The 24908-nt window shown below is 35.4% G+C and overlaps 1 protein-coding gene across 1 annotated transcript in view; it reads left to right on the top strand.

Moving 5' to 3' along the window:
• Positions 1-24908, top strand: part of STIM2 (stromal interaction molecule 2) — a 162894-nt gene that overhangs the window by 75189 nt on the left and 62797 nt on the right. Inside the window, exon 3 of the mRNA XM_021668210.2 lies at positions 17236-17350. Within this exon, the coding sequence (XP_021523885.2) occupies positions 17236-17350 (115 nt within the window). The remainder of the gene's footprint in view (positions 1-17235; positions 17351-24908) is intronic.

A 24908-nucleotide genomic window follows, 5' to 3' on the forward strand; every position in this document is an offset into this window, starting at 1 on the left:
TCAGTCTCTATATCACTTACTAGTGTCATGGTACAGTTGAATATATTTTCGTTTTTAAAGCACTTTTCTAAAAAGCTTCATCTTCGGGAAGCCACGCCCTTCTTGTTTTATTTCTACCGTATTGCATGCTGCTTTTCAGTTTCTTTGCTGGTTTCCTCTTTATCTCCTTGAACCACAAATGTTAGTCTGTACACTGCTTTGCTTATCTATACGCCCCTTCTTGGTTATCTTACCTATTTTTGAGGCTTTTACATACCCTTTAATCAAGTCCTGAGCTCTGGCTTCACATATCCAACGGCATCAACATCTCCACTTAGGTATCTAGTAGTCATCATAAATTTCAGGTTTAAAATTGAGTCCTGATTTTCTGCTTGAGTCAAATCTCTTCTCTCTTGTCTTTGTTTTTTACAATGGAGTTGCTGTTTAAACAGCTGCATTATAACAATCTTTGAGTGGGCCCAAAAATTTGGCATCATCCTTAATGTTTTGTGATCTCATCTGCCGTTGTTAATCATTGCTGGGATTCATTAATTTATTAATGGTTGAAAAATGCCAGTATTTTTATTCTTTTTTTCATTAATTGGAATATTCTTTAAAGAGACATTTTAGCATATCAATTATTTGGTTTTCTGTTTGTATAGGAAAGGCAAGAAAAATCATTGATTGATTCCCCTTGTTTACAGGTATTCAAAATAATTAGGTAGTTAGTTTCCAAGGATCCTCAAAAGGCAACAAGAGGCATGCTTGTGTGTATGTTTAGTATCATGGACTCATGATTTTAAATGAGCTTCAGGCTATCTAATCTTTTTTGTTGTTGTTTAGATTGTCCCAGTTTTGGCCAGTGGAAACTACTTAGGCTCGCACCTGGATTCTTTAGGCACAACCTTGCCTTTGATAGGTTTCTTGCTTTCTACTGTGACAAAATGTTCCATGTCCAGCTTGTTCATTTCTGGCCCCAGAGTTCTACTTTCTTCAGCTGTTTCTTCAAGGAGCTTTACTTTTATTTAGTGGGAAACAGTATTTTATAGACCCCAATTCAAGTGCTATAGCAGTGCTTCGTTAGTCATTGTTTCTATGTCTTCTCTGTGGATGGAGCTAAGAAATATTTTGTGTTACTTTTTCTTTTCAAAGATTATATACACTATGAATTTAGTCTGATATTTATGATTCAAATTTAGTACTACAGGGTTTTAATTTAACTTGATTGATCTTACCCCTGTATTTTCCTACAATCACACTGAAAATTTTGATTCTTAACAATACCAGCATAACTAGTTAGGATAAGAATACTAATGTTAAAACCACTTGTATAATTACCAAAAGCTGTTTAATTTTCTTGCAGTTCTTTTTTTGTTTATGGGACATATCCCTGTAGGCAAATATGATTAAAATCAGTGAGCATAGTTCCCAACTGTATGGTTATACCATTATTTAGATAATGTGTCTAGGTTCAGTTGTTTTATTTTACTTGTGATTTTTAAGGATTGCCTTTTAAAACTAATTTTGTTTTTCTAATTATTGTTTTATGCAAATATATACATGGTTCCACAGTCTAATCTATGAAACAAAGTATATGCAAAAAGTTTCACTTCTGTCCTTGACTCATATGCTGTATTTTCTCCATCCCTTTAAAGATAACCTTTTCCCCCCTACTTTTATGATTTACTTGTTCTTTAATTTTTAAAATACAAGCAAAATACTTAAGTATTTTTATTCTCTATTTCCTTAGCAAATTAATCTTAATTGCTTCAAATAACAATATACTTTTGATTTGACTTCTTTTCTTAATTTCTGGGTCTCATATGCTAGGAAGTATGCTCTCTGAGGGTAGGGATTTTTGTTTCTTTTGCTTTGCTATATTTCCACCATTGGTCCATAATAGATACTCAGTAAATATTTTTGTAAATAATTGCATTGTGCATTCATGGTGTTTTATCTCAATGCGAATTAAAATTCATTAAAATAGAAACCATTACTAAATACTCCAATTAAGAGTGACAAAATACCAAAGAGCTCACATTAGCATTGTAAACGTTTATTTTTTCTTTTTGTAATAATCTTTCCCAGTAACTTGTGAAAAGTTTCTTACACAGAGTTACAAAATGTTCTTTGTAAATTAACAGTCACTGAATATCTGTTTTTCTCATCAGTCATATGAATAGTATTTTCCCCAACACTGTTAAGTCTTTGCATATGTATTCTTATGTACATGGATTTGTGAAGGTGGTTCAGTAAAGATTTTTAAATCTAATAGTGAATGATGAATGTTTAAATGAATAAAGTATGTGTTGTGGGAATAGAGAGTATTTGGCAACTTTTTATTTTGAACTTTTCTTCAGGAGTACATGTGCAGGATGTGCAGATTTGTTACAAAGGTAAATGTATGTCTTGGGGGTTTGTTGTACAGATTATTTCATCACCCAGGCATTAAGCCTAGTATTCACTAGTTACTTTTCCTGATCCTCTCCCTCCTTTTACCCCTCACCCTCTGGGAGGGTCCAGTATACGTCGTTCCCATCTATGTGTCCTTGTGTTCTCATCATTTAGCTCCCATGTATAAATGAGAACATACCATATTTCTGTTCCTGGGTTAGTTTGCTAAGGATAGTGGCCTCCAGCACCATCCATGTCCCTGCAAAACGCATGATCTTGTTGTTTTTATGGCTGTGTAGTATTCCATGTTGTAAATGTACCACATTTTCTTTATCCAGTCTATTATTGATGGACATTTAGGTTAATTCCATGTCTTTACTATTGTGAATTGTACTACAGTGAACATACATATCCATATGTCTTTATAATAGAATGATTTATATTCCTTTGGGCATGTACCCAGTAATGAGATTGCTAGTTTGAATGGTATTTCTGCCTCTAGGTCTTTGAGGAATGGCCACACTGTCTTCCACCATGGTTGAACTAATTCACACTCCCACCAACAGTGTAAAAGTGTTCCTTTTTTCACTACAACCTCTCCAGCATCTGTTATTTTTTGACTTTTAATAATAGCCATTCTGACTTGTGTGAGATAGTATCTCATTGTGGTTTTAATTTGCATTTCTCTAATGATCAGTGATGTTGAGCCTTTTTCATATGCTTGTTGGCCGTATGTATGTCTTATTTTGAGAAGTGTCTGTTCATCTCCTTTGCCCACTTTTTAATGGGGTTGTTTTTTTCTTGTAAATTTAAGTCATATTTGGGAACTTTTTGTACTTTCCACTCAATGTTGCTGTGAACTTAACAAGCCTGTTAACCTAAAACTGCTCTAGAAAATAAAGTCTTGGAATCCATGGCATGCCTACAGCACTGTAGTTATGTCAGTTAGATTTGTGCTATGTGTCTTACATGTAAAATTGTTGCATTTGTATATGATGTCATTAATGTTTGTTGCACATGCAAAAATTATTATTTTTCTTCAATTAATATTAAAGTAAAACAAGCAAATGGAATATCCCAGAAATAGAACTGTGTATGTGTGGTTAGGTTGCACCATGGGAAAATATTGATGTCGTACCATATTGAAGTTATATAAAGATAGCATTGCAGATTATTGGGAATACTAAAATTATTTCAATAAGTAATATTTGAATAATGAGTTAGGATTTGGAGAATGAAACTAGATTCTAACCTTTCACCTTACATCAAAAATAAGCCAGATGTATTAAAAAACTGATAAATGTGAAACTGTACCAAAATTAGAAGAAAATATAGGTGATTACTTAGTAGAACATATTGGAACCTCTGGTGAGAACCTATCAGTTCCCTTAATGTAGTTTGATCAAACCTTGATTCTTTAAGATTAGTAATGGAGGAAGAATCTGATGAGAGGAACTGCTCAAGTTATATGTTTGGCTTTTACTTCCAGATATTTTTCTTCTCTGTGGGAGGCATCTTACTATTTGCTGCTGCAGTTGCCTGACTAGTTTGTGTGTATGTGTATGCATGTGTGTGCATGTATGTGTATGCATGTGCATGCACATGCTGCTGTGTGCTTGCACTTCTGTGCACTCTTTTTTTCTGACTTTCCGGTGGCATATGCCTTTCCTTTTGCTTCCTACAAAGCTGAAACAAATTTTGGATGGCTTTATATCCTTTAATCTTTAGAAAAAGGATGCATAGACATAAAAAATGCAGTTGGATAATCTGGTTTTTCACATCAGTTTACCAGTTTGGTTTTGTGGTTACTTATAATTCTCTGTCTGTTGCATTGTTTCCCCGTGTCAAAAACCATCTTTGCTTATTACTGGTCATTAACTGATTCCAGACTCTGTATGCTAGAGCTAAGAGATGGGGTCTAGCAAGCTAGAGTTTTGTTATTTGACTGTATTTTAGTATGATTTTGGCTACAACTAATAGAATACCCAAGTTCAAGTGGCTTGAACAATAGGAGTTTAATATTTGAAAATGCATTACCATAAGTCAGGGACTAAGTGGTTTTAAGGTTAGTACAAATGTGTAGGTCTCCATGTTAGCTTTTCTTTCATTGGCTTTCTACTCAGGGTTGGACATGGCTGCAGTAGCTCCAAGTGTTGTATTCTCCCATGATAACATCAGAACGTAGGAGATTGGAGGGATGGCATTCTTCTTTTATCTCTGTCTCTTTCTCTATTTTATTAGAGAGGACACTGACAGATTCTCATATGTAAAATACGTATGGAATAAACATTTTACATAAGCAATACAAATATTTAATATGTTTAAGAATTTATAATCTTAAAATTATAATAAATTTATATCTAAACTTACTACATTTTATTTTTCAAATGGTACAAATATATATAAAAGTGATAATGCTGGTGAAAATGTCTTGATTTAGGTACTCACAATACCAGTGTGGGGAGTGGTGGGAAATTGGCCAGGCTAAGGCTCTCTTTGCTGATTATCTGCAGTCAGAGGTGTGGGACTCAGAGGAGGGGCCTGAGGCCACAGCTGCATCTTGATCAGGCTTTCTTCAACCCTCCATCATCCCCACCTGATTTTCATTCTTTGCCATCAGGGCCAACACATGAGACCCCACCTCCCGGCCTGCCAGCTCTAGACCTGTAGGAGCATAAAGCCCTTCCTCCTTAGGTCTAAGTATGTGGGGCTCTGCTTTGGCACTGCCCCGCAGAAGCCACAGCCTCTTTATTTTGTTTTTGTTGTTTTGTTTTTAACAACTATACTATCACTTCTCAGCCTTTTGACTAAGATCAACTGTAGTAACAACTATACTTCGCACACATAAAAAAAATATAAATAAAAGTTGTTCCAGAAGGCAACTTGACTCTGTGTATCAAAAGCCTTATAATCCTGTGTCTGTCTCTAAGAACCTATCCAAAAGAAATCATCAGAAGTTAGCAAAAATATGTTCATCTATCTGTCTTTATAATCAGGAAAGTTTTTATATGCTGTAAACATTCCATAATAGGGATATTGTAGGTGAAAGAAATTCCATTCTAATTTGCCAAAGCAAAAAGGAAATGTATTGGGTCACATAGCTGAACGATCTAGAATTGTTCAGGTATGATTGGATTCTTGTGCTTGAACACATGTCATTAGAATTCTGACACTTTCTCTCAGCTTTGCTTTCTTTACTGGCCATAGTCTCAGACTGATTCTCACTGTATAGCTCTCAGCATCTCTAGGTCAACTAATCCTGCTGGTCACAGCAAAGAGAGCTTATTTTTTCCAGGTGTTCCAATGAAAGTCCTGAGTGGGATTCATATTGATTCTAACTGTTCTGACATGATCACGTGCCTAACTCCAGTCCCTCACTGTGACCACAGGAATAGGGATATTCTTATTGGCTAGGCTTCCTCAATTCAAACATACATCTCCACAGAGGGGAGGAACTGGGAGACCATGACATGACTACAAAAAGAAATAATGTTCAAAATGATGGCCTTGAACTTACCAGTAAAGTTAACACATTTTAAAATACTTCATTTGGTCAGGCACAGTGGCTTACGCCTGAAATCCTAGTATTTTGGGAGACTGAGTTGGGAGGATTGATTGCTTGAGCCCAGGAGTTTGAGACTAGCCTAGGCAACATAGGTGAGATGCTGTCTCTATTTAAAAAAAATGGCTGGGCATAGTTGCCCACACCTGTAATCCCAGCACTTTGGGAGGCTGAGGTGGGTGGATCATGAGGCTGAGACCAGCCTGTCCAATGTGGTGAAACCCCATCTCTTCTAAAAATAGAAAAATTAGCTGGGCATGGTGATGGGCACCTGTAAACCCAGCTACTTGGGAGGCTGAGGCAGGAAAATTGCTTGAACTCAGGAGACAGAGGTTACAGTGAGCTGAGATCTACCATTGCACTCCAGCCTGGGCGACAAGAGCAAGACTCCATCTCAAAAAATAAAAAAAAAGTCTCCCCAAAACTTCATTTGATAAGGCAGTTTATTTTAGAACGTTTTCCATTAAAATTGCTTAAAATTAGAATGTTTTGGTACGAAAAGAGGCAGTCTTCAGTAGTCTGGAAATGCCTGTATTTTCTGACATTGTTGGATAAATTACATGTTACTAATTCTATAGTTTTTTTAAAAAAAAGGAAATTTTAATTAATATTACAGTGAACATGACTAGTCTAGATTATTGGGTAACAAAGGGCTAGTGACTTCTCAGAAACTGAGTCTTTGCTTGATGGAAGATACTTGTTAGCTTCCTTGAGAAGTAAAAATGAGGAGAACTACAGAAAAATGAATATTAATTAAGTGGTGATGATAGGTAAGGCACACCCTAGTGAATTGACACAGTACATAGAATGTATTCATTTTGTTTCTTTGTAGAATATTATTTTTTCTTCAATCTTAATCTTCCAATATAACTTTTTATAGATTTAGGACAGAATTGCTTTTCTTTTTGTTTAGATAGTCTCTTATTTTTTCTTATCAATTTTACTACACAGTAAATCTTGACAAATTAATTTTTATACTTTATATTTTGGGTTTTATTAATATTATCCAGATTTTTAGCCAGAGTTATTCTCTGAATGCTAAGTGCCACAAAACTTTCTCATAATTATCAATGTCTGTGTTCATTCAAAATATTTCTTAAAGTAGCAACTCCAGAATTTATTTTGGTATAATCTGTCTTATGGTCTAAATTATAGACCTTTATTTTATCTCACAGTCATATATGTATTTTGACGTAATTAAGTAGGAAAATTCTTATTGGTGACTAGATGAATTATATAAGAAAAGGACCTATATTAAAATGACGAGTACTAATATAAATGAGAATCATGTGTGGTTTATTACAGTATTTGTGTATAATGAAATAAAGGCCTTATAGTGGTTATGAAATTGGTATCCAGCTTCTCTTTCCAAAGAAAGTGGTAATAATCTCTAATCAGTGTGCCTGCGGAACAGTTCTAATACTGTTTTAGGTCTGCTTCCCATGTCTCCCTCTGAAATGCCTCCGTCTTGCTTCAGGGTCTTTATTGTTGAATTTGCATATGTGTATGTTAACTTAAGCAGGTGCTCACAGTTTAATGTGTAAGTATTGTATTTGCTCCTTGGCTCCTCCTTTATCTTCCTGATGGCCCATCCCATCCCCTGTTCATTAACCCGTGTTACTACTTGTGATTTTTCTCTCATAACATCCTTTATGTTCATAAAGTCATATGTAAACATATACATGTTTTTTCATTTTTGCCTTATAAAAATATTAATCAAATTGAATACTTAAGGTGTTTTAATGAAGAACATTTCTAAATTATTGTATCCCATAAATACACTATAGCTTTGTTTTAAGTGCTTATAGGTACTCATTAAACAGTGAAAGTAAGCATAACACACAGTATTCTCAGCGTAGCCCTCCATATAACACATAATCTTATCTGCAGTTGATTTCCACTGCTAGTGCTCTACAGCATAGAGCTCCAGTATCAAAAAGAACCAGTGACAGCTATTTCATATTTTAAGCATTCAGACTAACTATATAGTCTTTATGTTTTTATGAGATGAAACAGCTTTCAGTTGATTCTGTTGAAATTAAAAGCTTCTTAAGTATATAATTTTTGTCTTATTGGTATTCTCTTATTTACAAAAACTACAATCTGCAAACTCCTGTTCTATATAGAAATTTTGATCCTCTCTTAAACCATGAATTCAGATTGGAAAAAGCAATATGTATTCCCCAAAATATATGTGTTGGAAGCTTAATCCACAATGCGACAGTGTTGGGTGGTGGGGCCTCATGGGAGGTGCTTAGACTATGAGGGGATTAATGCAAAAAGGGCCTGTGGGAGTGGGTGCTCTCTTTTGCCCTTTAGCCTTCTGCTATATGAGGAAGTAGTAAGAAGGCACTCACCAGATGCTAATGCCTTGATTTGGACTTCCCAGCCTCCAGAACGGTGAGGAAAAATAAACTACGTTCTTTATAAATAATCACCCAGTCTCAGTTATTGTGTTCTAGCAGCACAAAATGGACCAAGACAAAGCTGTTCTTTCTATAGAATGCCTCCTCTGATGTTACCCTATGACTCTGGGAATGCTTGATCCAGTTCTGTGTTGTTCTTGGGAGTTATCAAACAGTGCATTGGTGAATCCAAGTAACATTAGGATGGAAGTTAACAGTATGAAAATGTACATTAGAAGCTTTTATTGGTTTGTTGTTCTTTTGGTTTTTTTTAATGTATTAGATCAGGCATCAGAACTTCTAATCAGAATGAAAAAAATTCCAGAGTGATCAAACTCAACTGATGATATAATTATATTAAATATCAGATAGCTATATTGTAAGCTTTTTTTTTTATTAAGGGTAAATGGATATACCTGCTTTTAAATTTTGCCCTGATGGTGTCATAATTTGTCAAATGTTTCTTACTGGTGGGCAGTTTGGATAGTCATAAAATTTTTATTCATAACATTGCAATGAAAATCTTGAGCTTTTTATACAGTTATGGGAGTGTTACTATAGAATAAATTCTGAAAAGTAGAAATTCTTGGTTAAAGGCAATGAGCATTTAACATTTTAATTGATATTGCTAAAATTTGCCCTCCCCACCAAAGGTTACATACACTAGTTTGTACTCCACAGACATATGAATGTGCCATTTCCCACACATTCAAAGTCCTATCTTTTCAACTCAGGGAAACTGCATGGCACTATTGGATTCCCTCTTGCACCTTTTTCTAGACATTCTCTCCAGGAACTAATTTAGGGCAGTCATATGGCACAGTTGTTTGTTTCTGGTCTCTCAGGGATCACTGTTCTTTGTTACCTGTGCTCATTGTCTTGAAAACTGTTGTTTATATATTTTGTCTGTTTTTTAGTTGTTTTTTGAGGGCCTGGGGTATGGTAAATCTGGTTCCTGTAATGTTATCTTTGCTGGAAGTGCAAATTCTGACTTACTAATAATTGTAGCAAATAAAACACAGAAGATTTTTTTTTTCATTTGTTAAATCTGAAATGCTTAGCTCTACTTAAAGGGGATATTAATATTAACATGAATATTAATGTTAATTCCACATAACTTGCTATATATATTATTGATGTAATGGTGATTGGATATAATGTTAACTTATGTGATTATGTGAGTATTGATCATGTATAGGTAATGGATGGCAAGAAATACTGAAGTGGGTATTTAGGTATGCAGAATTCTGGCATCAGAGGCCAAAGCACAATGGTAGATTTTGGCTGGATCCTAAGGCCAATGCTAGACTTAGGCATATTTCTAGTTGCCATGGTTCCTACTTGTTTTAACCTTAATAATAGCAACAGGTATTTTTAAACCATATTCTGTAAAATCATGCTCATTTAAAAAAAAATCTTTTATAACTTTGTGGACTAGTTTTTACCTTTTGTTTTCCAAGTGAGAATATAGAAGGTAAGTTGTTTTCTCAGGTATTAGGACTTTTATTGTGGTAGTCTTTTTCTTAACATTGCAGTACCTTTTAAAAAAAAAATTAGTGGACAGAGAACAGACTGATGGATTCATGGGTAATTTTGTTAGAGATTTTGGGTTATAATCAGTCATCTTGAAGAGTAGTCATGATATGGGTTATATAGGTCTTGTATTGGTTTTCATAAAACAAATGGGCCAGACGCAGTGGCCCATACCTGTAATCCCAGCACTTTGAAAGGCTGAGGTAGGCAGATCATTTGAGGTCAGGAGTTTGAGACCAGCCTGGCCAACATGGTAAAACCCCATCTCTACTAAAAATACAAAAAAATTAGCCAAACGTTGTGGTACGTGCCTATAGTCCCAGCCACTCAGGAGACTGAGTCAGGATAATCACTTGAACCTGGGAGGTGGAGGCTACAGTGAGCCAAGGTCACACCACTGCACTCCGGCCTGGGGGCAACAGAGTGAGACTCTGTCTCAAAAAAAAAAAAATGGGACCAGGCGCGGTGGCTCAAGCCTGTAATCCCAGCACTTTGGGAGGCCGAGGTGGGTGGATCACAAGGTCAAGAGATCGAGACCATCCTGGTCAACATGGTGAAACCCCATCTCTACTTATATAAAAAATTAGCTGGGCATGGTGGCGCGTGCCTGTAATCCCAGCTACTCAGGAGGCTGAGGCAGGAGAATTGCCTGAACACAGGAGGCGGAGGTTGCGGTGAGCCGAGATTGCGCCATTGCACTCCAGCCTGGGTAACAAGAGTGAAACTCCGTCTCAAAAAAAAAAAAAAAAAAATGATACAGGAGTCCAACTTATAAAAACCTTATGTTTCACAAGTTTCTTTGTAAATTATTTATATCAGTCATCTGTTATTTGTCTGTCTGTTGACCAGTCAGTCAGTTGAATCAGTATACGAAATAGTGGTTAAGTTCTCTGGTTAGCTCATGAAAGGCTATGATTTAGGTAAATGGTGTTGACAGTAATTGTGAAGCCTATTACATCCTGATCTCTCCTGAAAATGGAATCCTAAAGAGGTCACTTTGGTGGATTGACTGATGGATTTTCAGATGTTGGTAGCTCAGGGAATGAGAGTCAGAGATGAATTGGTGCTATAGCAAGAGTATGCAGAGTTACAATAATAGGTGGAGCAGAATGTCAGGTTTGGCTTGTGATAAAGTATAGAAACTGGACAGATCAACTCAAAATTTTTGTTAATATAGAGTTTAAATGTTTGAATTTAGGCATCTCAAGAAATGTTTTTCAGACGTTAAATAATTTTGCTTTTGGTTTTTGTTTTTGTGAAAATATATTCCTTTTTGTCTGCATTTTCTTGTGTTTTGTGTCAGTGTCATTCATTTTAGAGTATGTATTAGTCTGTTTTCATGCTGCTGATAAAGGCATACCTGAGACTGGGAAGAAAAAGGTTTAATTGGATTTACAGTTTCACATGGCTGGGGAGGCCACAGGATCATGGTGGGAGGCAAAAGGCACTTCTTACATGGTGGTGGCAAGAGAAAATGAGGAAGATGCAAAAGCAGAAACCCCTGATAAGACCATCAGATCTTGTGAAACTTATTCGCTACCATGAGAACAGTGTGGGGGAAACTGCCCCCATGATTCAAATTATCTCCCCCCAAGTCCCTCCCACAACAGGTGGGAATAATGGGAGTACAATTCAAGATGAGATTTGGGTGGGGACACAGCCAAATCATATCAGAGGATAAGAACACGGTTATTAAAACAAGGAATGTCTTAGTAGTAACCCCTATCTCTATACCAATTACAGGGTCTTGAGTTGCGAGTCTCAATCAAGATTTGATATTGCGTTTCTTTGTAGATTTAATTCTTAGATCAGTGATTATCAGCAGGTGTTTGTAGTACCTCACACTGTCTTCATTTGTGTCCAGGAAATAACACAGAATATGCAAATCAAGGTTAAAAATTTAGCCCATTATTTTGAAATATAAATGGTTTACAATAAAATTAAAATAGTTGACATTGAGTGTCAACTATGTACCAAGCAATGTGTTCTTTTTTTTTTTTCAATTCATGTGAAATAAAGAACTTAATCTTCATAATCCTTTGAAGGTGACTATTTTGCAGGTGAGAAAACTGAAGCACAGAGAGTCAAGTAACTTACTACAGTCATATAACAAATAGGAGATTTGGGATATCTGTGTAGTCTAGCCCAAGTCTGTGCTCTCAAACACTGTGCTATCTGTTTGATATAACAGTTTTAAGATGAAGATTGAAACATGGCAGTTAACATGTTATCACATCTTAAGACTTTAGGAATCCACGAATTTTTACAGAGATCCAGGTGAGCATGGTGGTGAAGAACTTAGACTTTAGAATTCTTTAAAACTTGCTTCCAGAGTTGAGTCTGCTTTTAAATAGCTAAATGAAATAGAATAAATTGCTGACTCTCTCTTAGCCTTAGCTTTTTCATCTTTAAAAGTAGATATAATAGTAAAACTTTTCTTGTGCATTTTTTCCTCTGAGACATTTATACTAAGCTATTTTAGTAGTATTTTCAAGACAGACCTTGCAATTGTTTATGAAGAACCCACCTTTTCGTTTTGTTTTGTTTTGTTTTTTGAGACAGAGTCTCACTCTGTTGCCAGGCTGGAATGCAGTGGTGCTATCTTGGCTCACTGCAGCCTCCGCCTCCTGGGTTCAAGCGATTCTCCTGCTTCAGCTTCCTGAGTAGCTGGGACTACAGGCGCCCACTACCATGCCCAGCTAATTTTTGTATTTTTAGTAGAGACGGGGTTTCACCATGTTGGCCAGGATGGTCTCAGTTTCCTGACCTCGTGATCCGCCTGCCTCAGCCTCCCAAAGTTCTGGGATTACAGGCGTGAGCCACCGCGCCCAGCTAAGAACTCATGTTTTAACTGACTCACCTCTCAGACCTTGGATCTTGTGTTGTTTGTTTGGGAAAGTCTCTGCTTACATTGTCAGTTAAGAAACTGGGGTTTTCTGCTCCATGTCTGTTACGTATTTTGTTTCAGGGTAACTGAAATGGGTGTATTGGGCAACCTTACATAAATGTCTGATATTCTCCAAAACATGTACTAAACCTTCCAATATAATCAGAGTGATGCTCTGTTTTAAACTTTAACATGAATCCAACATCGACATATAAAAACTACTCAAAATATTTTTGTCTAACTTCTGCATACACTATGTATGCATTTTAATTTAATCTTTGTAACCTTATGTAGTAGACAATTTTATGTTCCTCATTCTACAGAAGAGAAAAATGGGACTAATGAGAGGTTAAGTGCTGGCAAATGTCTTATAATAAGTAGTGGAGTCAGATTTTGAATATATGTCAGACTCGAGTCTGCATGCCTAACTATGATGATAAATCACTTCTCCTGAGTATTGAGGTCTTAAGATTATATATTTAAAAATAGAAGGATAGAGACTTATATCATGGAAATTAGGATAAAAATTGTACAAAACAGGCCTCCTGAGGAACTAAAAGTAGAAAGTTACCAAGAACTGAGGCAGTTCCTGGTGCTATGTCTTTCCCTGTAGTTTCCTCTGTTCTCTTTCATTTCTCTTTCTGCATATTTATTGGCTTCATCTGTTTGCCTTACCACTTAGCTCATCTTGACTACTCATAAAATGGTACATTCACCATCAGTGTGTTTATCACCCTAAATGTCCAGTGCCATGGCCAAGTGGTCCTGTTTTTTGATCTCAATTATAATTTCTTCTGAGAAGAATCCTGCCATCCTGGCACAGGCTCAGGGTTGTTATCATCTGGGAGAGGTGTCTGTCTATCCTTTGATCAAATATAGCTGTGGTTGTGGGTGACAGATTGAGAGGGGGTGATAGACACATGCAAGGATCTATACTAATGGTGAGTATTTGTCTGGTAAAAGGATATGGCCTGAACAAGCCCCAGAATATGTCTATAATAACATATATCACATTTTGTTAAAGCAGTATCATAAAAATAACAGCACAAATAAAACATTTAAGTTACAGGTATGAGAAACTGAAATCAGTTTATTATATGAAAACTAACTTCCCCTAACTGGATATGCAAAGCATTACTTTCAGTGGTACTAGAAGAGTTTATTTAAAAGAATCTTCTGAGTGAATCTTTTAAAAAGAATATTCAATAGTCATTTGTTTGCTGAGCACTCCTTTATGTACCCTGTCAATTTAGGATTCCCTATAGTAGGTTTGCATATAATTGGATGTATTTACCAGGGAACTCTACATTATTTGCCATACATTATTTGAAGACTCACTTCATTGAATTTCAGATCCTATTTTCAGATTTCTTAATTCATGAATTCCAAATAAGAAGTATTTGTTTTTTAACAAATGAATACAAATAAGTATTTGTCTTTTGTGTATGCATTATTTAATAACAGTCACAGTTATTGGTGATTTTTAAAAATTTCTCTAGTTACCCTACTTCATTGCTAAAATTAGCAGTTTTAAATAAGGTTTTAGAAAAGTCCAAACAGTCAGAATTATATGCTTTTTTCTTCTTTAGGATATTGGGAAAAGGTTTCATAGAACCTGATGATTTTTAGTGTGTTTGGTTCATTTAAACATTTTCCAGACAAAAATATTTCTTTTATTTTTATTGTTTTTTGTTTTTTTTTGTACAAAAATATTTCTAATTGTACTGTTTTCTAGTCACATTCTGTGATCAGCATATTGAAGATCTCTAAGATACAGAATATACTTTTATGTGGTTTGTTATGAGTTACTGTGATATCCTGGTGTCAGAAGTATGATATCACAATAACTTGTAACAAACCACATGAAGTATTTTTAGATGGTAATTCCAGGGAAAATATAATTCATTGTGTTTATTCAATTTTCACACAACTTTCTTAGGAACAGATAGTTTTTTTTATACCAAATGAGCTATAGGTATCTTCAAAAGCTTAAAAAAATTAAAAATCTTTTATTTAAAAGTTCAGTGATTTGCTCAATATTGGTATGTGTCTATAAACTCATTCCGGCTTTTCTAAAATAGTTAAGTGGCTAGAATACCACATGTAGTCATGTAGAAATGTGCCTATTTTCTGAAATACATTGATCCTGAAACCACAGAACTCCACTTTTAGATTGTTTGTGTTCATGTAGTGAATATAATTTTTTAGGACATTGTCTTTAATATATATTACGTAAATGAAACAGTTGCCATTTGTTCCAACTGATTGGACCATTTGCAAGACAGATTTCCTAACTGTTCTGTGCATCATGATTTTCAGTCTAGAATTTCTTTCCAGCTCTTGGACCTTTTTCAAGATAGAGATAATTTCTGAGCATCTCTTTGGTAGTGATTTTTCCAGGTGTCTCTACTGGATTTTGAAGGTGTCAGTCAAGAAGAGCTAGGTGACAGGAGGAGTTGGAGCAGTCAGGCAGGCCCCCTTAAATATAACTTAAGGCAGCATTTATTAAAAAAGGAATAAGGCAGTCTTTAGAACAAACAGCAGATTATGTAGATTTTTTAAAATTAGTACTTTGCAAACTTTTGATGATGAAGGACCAGAGTTTTAATTTCTGGTCTATATGGACAGGGTGGACCAGGTGAGCATATATATCACATGCTTGGCCCAGATGCTGTGAAAGTGTTTTCTAATTGCCATAATGCTGACACTGCTCTGCTGACTACATGTTGAACAGTGTTGTTGATTCTCGAACATTGTTTCTTTATTTTGCTGCCAAGGTTGCTGAGGTTCAGAAAAGTTAAATGATTTGCTCAATATTATAGAGCTGTTAAAATTTTCTGTTTTAGTTTCAGTAGCAAACAACTCTACTCAGGCAAAATTTGGTCATTTATCTGAAGATAATGTTCATTGCCAGTGTAAAAGTCAGAAAAGTATGCCTCTGGCATTTGTAGTTGTGGGGGATTTTCAGTCTCTGCATCATGGATTTCTGAAATCTTTTACGTTATCTTATAGTTTTAGAACCATAGAAAAACAATAAAGATACTATGTAAAATAACAACAAAACAAGAAAAATCAGAAATATTGAGGTAGAAAAAGCATAAATAATTTAAAAACTATTAGTTTCATATAATTAGAGTATTACTCTACATATATGGGGAAAGTGTCAAGAGATAAGGCCTAAAAGATTGTCAGAGATAAGATTAATTAATGATTTAAGCCATAAAAAGGAGTTTGCTTTTTATTGTTAGACAGTGGAAAACAGTTAAAAAAGTAATATAGAACAGGTTAGTTTTTAGCAAAGATAATTTTAATGCTTTATTTTATTTTTTAAAGAAACAGGTTCTTGCCTTGTTGCCCAGGTTGGAGTGCAGTGGCTCAATCATAGCTCACTGCAGCCTCAAACTCCTAGGCTCAAGCAATTCTCCTGCCTATTTCTTTATATATTTTAAAGTAAGATTAATAGAAGGTATACCTCAGTTTTGTAAAGTATACTTTAGCTCTACACCATAATCAAATGTCTTTGAATTAAAAGTAGTAGCTTAAAAAAGGCAGGAGAACATAGAAATATCATGCAGTAATTGAGAAGATTATTATTTATTATGTTTTGAAACATCCCTCTCACTAAGTATTTGGTAAAAATGAATACAGTGATATTGAGGCAGTATGTTGTGCTGTTGAATATAATGAAATGGCTTCCATTGAAATCTCAGCTTTGATATTCATTATGTTTTCAACCTTGGGCAAATTACTTAACCTCTTTGGGCCTTGGTTTATCATCTACAGAATTAGGATAAATAATACTTTCCTTATAGGACTGTCATAAAGTTAAATGACTTTCTCTGTTTAGACAGGTACACAGTGGTCCCTTGATGTCTGTAGGGGATTAGTGTCAGGACTCCCTCTTTCCCGTGGATACCAAAGATCCATGGATACTCAAATTCATTATATAAAATGATATAGTATTTGCATATAACTTACAGACATCCTCCCATATACTTTAAATTGTCTCTAGATTACTTATAGTACCTAATACAGTATAAATGCTGTGTAAATAGTTGCTGTATTATATTGTTTAGGGAATAATGATTTTAAAAACTCTGTACATGTTCAGTACAGACACAGCCATCTATTTTCCCCCCTAATATTCTCAATCCCACGAATATGGAACCCACAGATATGGAGAAGGCTGACTGTATAGACCTTTTTGTTATGTAACTTAGAATAATATTTGGTAAATAATAAACATTGAATAAGTACTTTTGTTGCTGCTTCTAGCATTGTTATGATTAGTAGCAGAAGACATTTCATTAACTACATTTTACAAATATGTAAGAATAATGTGACTGCAGTACCAAAAATTTACTAGTTACTGTTTGGAAATAGTCACCCACTGGATATCAGATTTTATCTTTTTCTCCAGTTATCAAGACTAAGATAGTGAATATATATTTAACTTAGTGTTTTCTCTTCTATAGTTTATCAGAGAAGATATGAAATATAAAGATGCTACTAATAAACACAGCCATCTGCACAGAGAAGATAAACATATAACGGTTGAGGATTTATGGAAACAATGGAAAACATCAGAAGGTAAGACTGCTTTCGTGATCTGGCTCTCTTCCCTTCTGTGCATCTAGCCTACTTAGTTGTTGAGTTGTTGTTAACTCATTTATGCTTTTACCAAAAAAATCAAAATAACATTTCTGTGAGGATATTTATATTTCAGTAAATAATTTTCCCTTCTTGTTTTTAAAAGTTTTCTTTTTATCTTTCTTAGAGTCATTAAGCATCAGGCTGTTCTCATATGATTATAGTAGAATAAATAAGATAATGCATATCTGAGAGCCTAAAGTTGTAAAGGATTATTTCAGCTTTTCAATAACATTATTATAAAAGGCTTAGCAAATAAACATATGGAAACACAAAGTTTTCTTTTTAGTTGTGGAGAATAGTTTCTGATGTTTTTAGGAGGCTATTACCGTTAAGGTTTATCTTAAGTAAATCCTTCATGACATCTCGTAATAGTTGCATGATAAAATTGGATAATTGGTATTTTATTCCCTTTTCTACTGTGAAGTTCTCAAGCTGTATTATGGACAGTAATTCTTTAGGACAAGAAAAGTCTGTGATCTACAAACCTCATCTTGGTCTCTAATACTAGTAAGTTATTAAAATTAAAAAAATTTTACAAGTCAACTGAGCTTACATTTTTTTTTTCCAGTAAGACTCAACTAAAATTTCTTTTTTCTAACACTTCTGTTCTTTCATGAAAGTCAGCAATTATATTGTAAGCATGTATTCTTCTCTGAATAGTGAAATGAAATGAAAGGGACAGATTACCAATAAGAGTGTGAAGAAATAATAAAGTTTACTTGAGTTATGATGATAACATTTAGAAGTGGGAAAATAAAGAAAACTGTCCTACCAATGCTTAGTATTTTTCTTAGTATAGAAGATGGTATATAGCTTGCTTATGTGTTTTTCTGTTGAAATATACTTGGGTAGGGGGAAAGAAGAAAACAATTATGGACTTAAAGATTACATAGACTTTAAAAAGCCTCTCCATTTCTCTTCCCTACACCATTTAAAAATAACATGAACTTGGTAAACAAGTAACAGTTTCATGGTGAAAAGTGAAAATGGTGGGAAACTCAGCAACAGACTTAGTTTATTGACATGCAATAGCTCAGCAGTCCTTAGATATTAAGAAGGAAGTTGGAGATCCATTACAGAGTCTATTGCTATTAGTATTTTTTTAAGGATTAAAATACGTAATACATTGATTGGAACTCACTTGACTATGTTTGAATGAAGAAAAAAAAAATTGGCCGCTTAGCTCTTGTACTACCTTTGTTCAGCCACCATTATATCTTGCCTGAATAAGTCTGGCAGCCTAATTCGTCTTCCTGTGTTTGTGCTCTGCTGTAGTCTCTTCTTCATCTAGCAGAGCACGCTATTTAAAATGTAAATTAGATCTGCTCATACTGTGTAGTGGCTCAGAGTAATAGTCCAAATCTTTATGAAGACTTGTAAGCCTGTACATGTTCTGCCTTCTACTCCCACCTCTCTCTCATCTCTTACCTCTTATATTCAATCCATCTCTCTTGCTCACTGTGCCCCATTCATTCTGGACCTGTTGCTATTCCACAGATGCAGGAATGCAGATGTCCTCATGGCTAACTTGATCTCCTCTGTTGACTTTATCAAGAGATATACTTTCAGTGAAACCATTCTGGCCACCCTATTTCACATTGCTAACCTCCCCTGTTACCCATTTTTTTTTTTTTTGACCTTTCTTAATTGGATTCACAGTTTCCTTTTCCCCTGTCATGTATCACCTTGTAAGATACTATACAATTGACTTATTAATTATTTATATCTCCTTTCTCTCTCTGCCTCATCCCCAAGAATGTAAGTCTTATAGAGCAGGGGAACTTTGTGTGTTTTGTTTATCCATGTATCCTAAATTGAGAGGACTCTATTCTCAAACTCCTTTTTGTTTTCGCACCCTAGTGACTTTGGTGAGATCTTTTGTGATCTATGAGAATGTTTGTTTGCTTGCTTGATTTTTTTCTTTTTTTTTTTTTAGCTTAAGGACTTTTCAAGTTGAATGACCTCTTAAACCTCTTTTTCCCTAGGCTTTCACCTTAATCTGAGATCTAACCATTATGATAATGAGGGATTTCCCCAGTTCAAACAGTTGGCCTAAGTTGTCTGCTCTCTGCTTCCTTTTCTTTAAGCCCCAGTTGGCTACATAACCTTACAGAGCCTGGGAGAAGTAGTCTCAGGACTCCTACTAATGCAGCTGTATGGGATGAAAGAGAGAGGAGTCAAATGATAATAAACTTTCTCTAGAAGCTTTGTAATGACCTAATTGATTTTTGTCAACCCAAGTCAGACTCTGTTTATTAAAGGGGTCATGTAAGGGTGGGGCATTGTTGCTAGAGCACTGCTTTTTAAAGCACTCAGGTTCCTGGAGGAGTCCTCTGTTATATTTCGTTTCTGTTTAAGATTTCTCTTGAGAAACAAAAAGTAGTTCTTCTGAAAAAGTTTGAAAACTGCTGAAGTAGAGATTAGAATGTACCCCTAACAATAATATGTAATTCAAGGTTGTTTACTTGAATATGTACAAAAATGTGTGGGGGTATATGTGTATGTATGTACATATACTGCGTATATGTATATATACACAAAGTATGCATGTATCTATGACATACATATGCATACACGTGCAAATATATGTATTTGTTCTTTGCCCATCATTGTTGTGTCTCCAGTGCCTAGCGCAGTGCATTCACTTTGTATTCAACAGTGAATGTTCTCTTTGATATTGAGTAAATAATTGTTGAATGAATGAAAGTGTAATGCCTGATGAGTATTGAATGCTCAGTAATTTAGTGCATCAAATATTTTGAGTACAGGCATTTTTGTTATAAGGCATTTCATAAAAATTTATCTTTTAAAAAATCATGAACTTAAAAATGACAGAGTTTATGGGAAGAATGATATCGAAGTTGACTACTCAAACCCTATACAACTAACTTATTGGCCATAACATTAACAGTATAAATAAAAATACTAGTACAGGCCAGGCATGGTAGCTCATGCCTATAATCCTAGCCCTTTGGGAGGCTGAAGTGGGTGGATCAAGAAGTCAAGAGATCGAGACCATCCTGGCTGACGTGGTGAAACCCTGTCTCTATGAAAAATACAAAAATTAGCTGGGCATGGTGGTGGGGCTCCTGTAGTCCTAGCTACTCGGGAGGCTGAGGCAGGAGAATCGCTTGAACCCAGGAGGCAGAGGTTGCAGTGAGCCAAGATTGGGCCACTTTATTCCAGCCTATGTGATGGAGTGAGACTCTGTTTCAAAAAAAAAAAAAAAAAATACTAGTACCAGTAAAAAGAATTTTAAATTCCCAGTCAATACATACTATATCTTAGATGTAGGAATTTACATTAAAAAATAGTGAAGATAACTTTACAGGAGGATGGTTGGGGGGTACTAGTAGAGTTGAAGTTTGCTAAAAAATGAAGACAAGGGCAAAGTGCATGAAGATGAGAACTGAGCAACAAGCATTTCCAAGACACAGGCTCTGGCCAAATTGAGCAAAGATGAAGAAGGAGGGGTGAATGGGGAGCTCCTGTTTGTAGCCTGCTGTATTGGCAGTTAGTATACTTTGCATCCATTTGATACTACTTGGTGATGTGAAATGATAGCATGTTTGGAAAAGTCACATATGAAATGATGTGACTTTTGTATTGACGTGACCCCTGATTACCAGTGGCACATAAACTAATTCATATTACAGAAGTGTGTTCAGCAAAATATACTGTTTCTGTTAGGTGCTAAATAAGCATTGCACTGGATCCTGGGGATTAATGATGAGTTAAACATGGATCTGGGGTATACAGAGCAAATTGCTGAGTAGGAAAGACAAAGAAAACAAATAATTACACTATAAGGTGATAGGAAATAATAAAAGTTAGTGTAGGGTATGGAGGTAGCTCACTGAAGGGAGTGATTAGCTCACTGTTATACACAGAAAATGGTGTTTGGGATAGGCTCTGAAGGTTGATCCAGGAGCTCTAGAAGGAGACAAGAAGTAGAACATAAATGGTAGCTCTCCCATGGCACCTTTTTTTCCCCTTTAAATAGACAGGGTCTTGATCTGTCACCCAGGCTGGAGTGCAGTGGTGTGAGCATGCCTCACTGCAGCCTCAAATTCCTGGGCTCAAGTGATCCACTGGAGTAGTTGAGACTACAGGCATGTATCACCATGCCTGGCTTATTTTTTATTTTTTGTTGGGACAAGATCTTACTATGCTGTCCAGTCTGGTATCAAGCTCCTGGCCTCAAGCAATCCTCCTGCCTTGGCCTCCTAAAGCTCTTGGATACAGGTGGGAGTCACCCCGCCCAGCCTTCTTCTTTAGTTACCTGAAAATTTGCTAAAAGTGAAAGTGGAGGTGGCATGCTATAGGGAGTATGTAGGCTTTCAAACTATATAGTTTTACATTCTGGCTCTTTTATTTATGAACAGTGAGACGTTGGGCACATTTTGAAAATTCACATAAAATGTAATTCTTGTGCGACATAAATGAGTAATGTAGTAAAAGTATGTGGCATAATTTCTGGCAACACCTGTTAGGCACTTAGTAAAGGTTGATTTTCTTATTCAGTAATAATGTAAAATAAACTAAAAAGTTTAGCCACATTTAAAGTTTTATACTGTTTTTGACTTAGTCACACAATATTCATTGGTAAAATGAACAGATTAGGCTATATATATACCATCATTGTGTGCAAACTCTGGACAGAGAAATGTACCCAAGATCTTTCTGGAATGTTGTCAACTACGAGAAAGTAAAATTGTTTTATGCAGAAGTTGATCCTGACCTCAAATAGAATTTCAACAGAGTTTAATGCACTCTGTGTGTGTGTGTGTGTGTATAGAGAATGCTTGGTCAAGTTGCACATGGCAACTGTCTAATGCAAATGAAAGCCATTTAAAAACTAGTATTAGATTTCTGATAGATTTTGATAGCTGCATACGTTGTGAGAATTACTGAATGTACTTAAATAGTAGCCAGATGCCTAATGAAGGAAAATGTAGATAGAAAATTATTGATTATCAAACTCCACAGCTTCTGCACAGCAAAAGAAACAGTCAATAGAGTGAATCGGCAACCAACAGAATGGGAAAAAATTTTTGCAGCCTACCCATCTGACAAAGGGCTGATATCCAGAATTTACAACGAGCTAAAAAAGATTTACAAGAAAAAAACAAACAAGCCCATTCAAAAGTGGGCGAAGGATATGAACAGATACTTTACAAAAGAAGACATACATGAGGCCAACAAGCATATGAAAAAATGCTCATCATCACTGGCCATTAGAGAAATGCAAATCAAAACTACATTGAGATACCATCTCACACCAGTTAGAATGGCGATCATTAAAAAATCTGGAGACAACAGATGCTGGAGAGGATGTGGAGAAATAGGAACACTTTTACACTGTTGGTGGGAGTGTAAATTAGTTCAACCATTGTGGAAAACTGTGGCGATTCCTCAAGGACCTAGAAATAGAAATTCCATTTGACCCAGCAATCCCATTACTGGGCATATATCCAAAGGATTATAAATCGTTCTACTATAAGGACACATGCACACGAATGTTCATTGCAGCACAGTTTACAATAGCAAAGACCTGGAACCAGCCCAAATGCCCATCGATGATAGACTGAACAGGAAAAATGTGGCACATATACACCATGGAATATTATGCAGCCATTAAAAACGAGGAGTTCACGTCCTTTGTAGGGACATGGATGAACCTGGAAACCATCATTCTCAGCAAACTGACACAAGAACACAAAATCAAACACCACATGTTCTCACTCATAGGCGGGTGTTGAACAAGGAGAACACATGGACACAGGGAGGGGAGCACTATACACGGAGGTCTGTTGTGGGGGAGTGGGGGGGACAGCGGGGGGGTGGGGAGTTGGGGAGGGATAGCATGGGGAGAAATGCCAGATATGGGTGAAGGGGAGGAAGGCAGCAAATCACACTGCCACGTATGCACCTATGCAACAACCTTGCATGTTTTTCACATGTACCCCAAAACCTAAAATGCAATAAAAAAATAAATAAATAAAAATAAAAAAGAAAAAAAAAAAGAAAATTATTGATTATCTAGAAGATGTAGGGACTATAATGCATTAAAAACTGATTAAGTAATACCCTGTTTTTAAAATGAAAACTCAATGGGTTAGTTATTATAACATGTGACAGCCATGAGATAATCTTTCCATCCTGCTCAGCACAAGTCTTATCCTACCTGAGGTCACTGTTTAATTTTGGGCTTTACAAATTGAATAGATATTTGGAAATTTAAGTGAATGATTATTTATTTATTCTTTTAAGAAATAAAAATTTAAAGGAACTGAAAAAGTCTGAGAGAAAAAAGATATAGGCACTTAATAGGTTATTTTGGTTATTTTCAAGTGTACCTAAAGGATAGCCAGAGACTAAATGACCAAGAATATTTTCTTTCTGTTTAGGACAGCAAAAATATAAATACTATATAAAAGGAAATATAAAGAAAAAAATTTCTGACCATGGATATAAAATTCCTAAAAGTAAGGGAGGTTATAAATGTTTTTAAAATATATAGAACCTTTATATCCATAAGGTTTTTCTTCTAGGTATGAAAGTATAAGTGAATTTCTAAATGTTGATAAAATCCACCAGCTTTTTAAAGTGTATGATATTGGTTACGATGTGACTGGAATAAAAAACCTGTAAATAGATAAGTGTGTATTGTTCAGCATTATCAGAAGAGTAACTAAAAATGTAAGCCTTGCAGATAATAAGGTAGTGTTATCTTTGTGGCATCCATCAATGAAATATTTATTTGTATATTTACAATAGGTATCACACTCATTAGTAGAAAATAAGGAAGTATGAGAGACAACCTTTCTCCTGCAGGAGCTTAACAATGTTTTGCATGTATGCAGATGAAATGTTAAATAACAATTCAAGAAGGTTTGATTAAATACTGTATAAATGACACGATTGTAGGAGTCTAAGAGAATGGACAGATTTATTATGGGGAAGGCTTCATTAGGGAGGTGGCTCTTCAGTAAGACTTTGAGAGATAAAATTTTCGTGGAAATGAGAGAGGGATATACAAGTTAGCACATTAAATGAGTCCAGTTGTAAATGCTAAATCCTTCAAATAAGAATAATTTGTACAAGACATAATACATTTTTAGTGTATATGAGATAATAATAAATGCTTTAAAAATTTTGTCTTTTGCTCTTAACATGTAGTATGTAACCATCTCATGTCTTAGTTCTGTCATCTGTTAAATGGAAGTAAAAGTTGTCTACCACATAGTAAGTGATGAACTGATATCTATTTTTACTGTTTTTGTAAGGTAAATGTGACCATGCACATTTATGGGTTATTGCAGAGTCATATTGCTGGAAGAGGCAGCTGAGTTGGAGAATACTGGGAGATTGAGTCAGAGAGGGAGACCAGACTATAGTGAGTCTCTGTGTAAACCTGATGAGCAGCTCCAAGAGTGGCAAGTGTGATTCCACTCATATTCCAATGCTTACCAATCCATAGTGGTTCCCTGGA

Source organism: Aotus nancymaae, unplaced genomic scaffold, assembly GCF_030222135.1.
Source record: "Aotus nancymaae isolate 86718 unplaced genomic scaffold, 86718_ANA_hifiasm-v0.15.2.pri h1tg000006l, whole genome shotgun sequence".
Lineage (NCBI taxonomy): Eukaryota > Metazoa > Chordata > Mammalia > Primates > Aotidae > Aotus > Aotus nancymaae.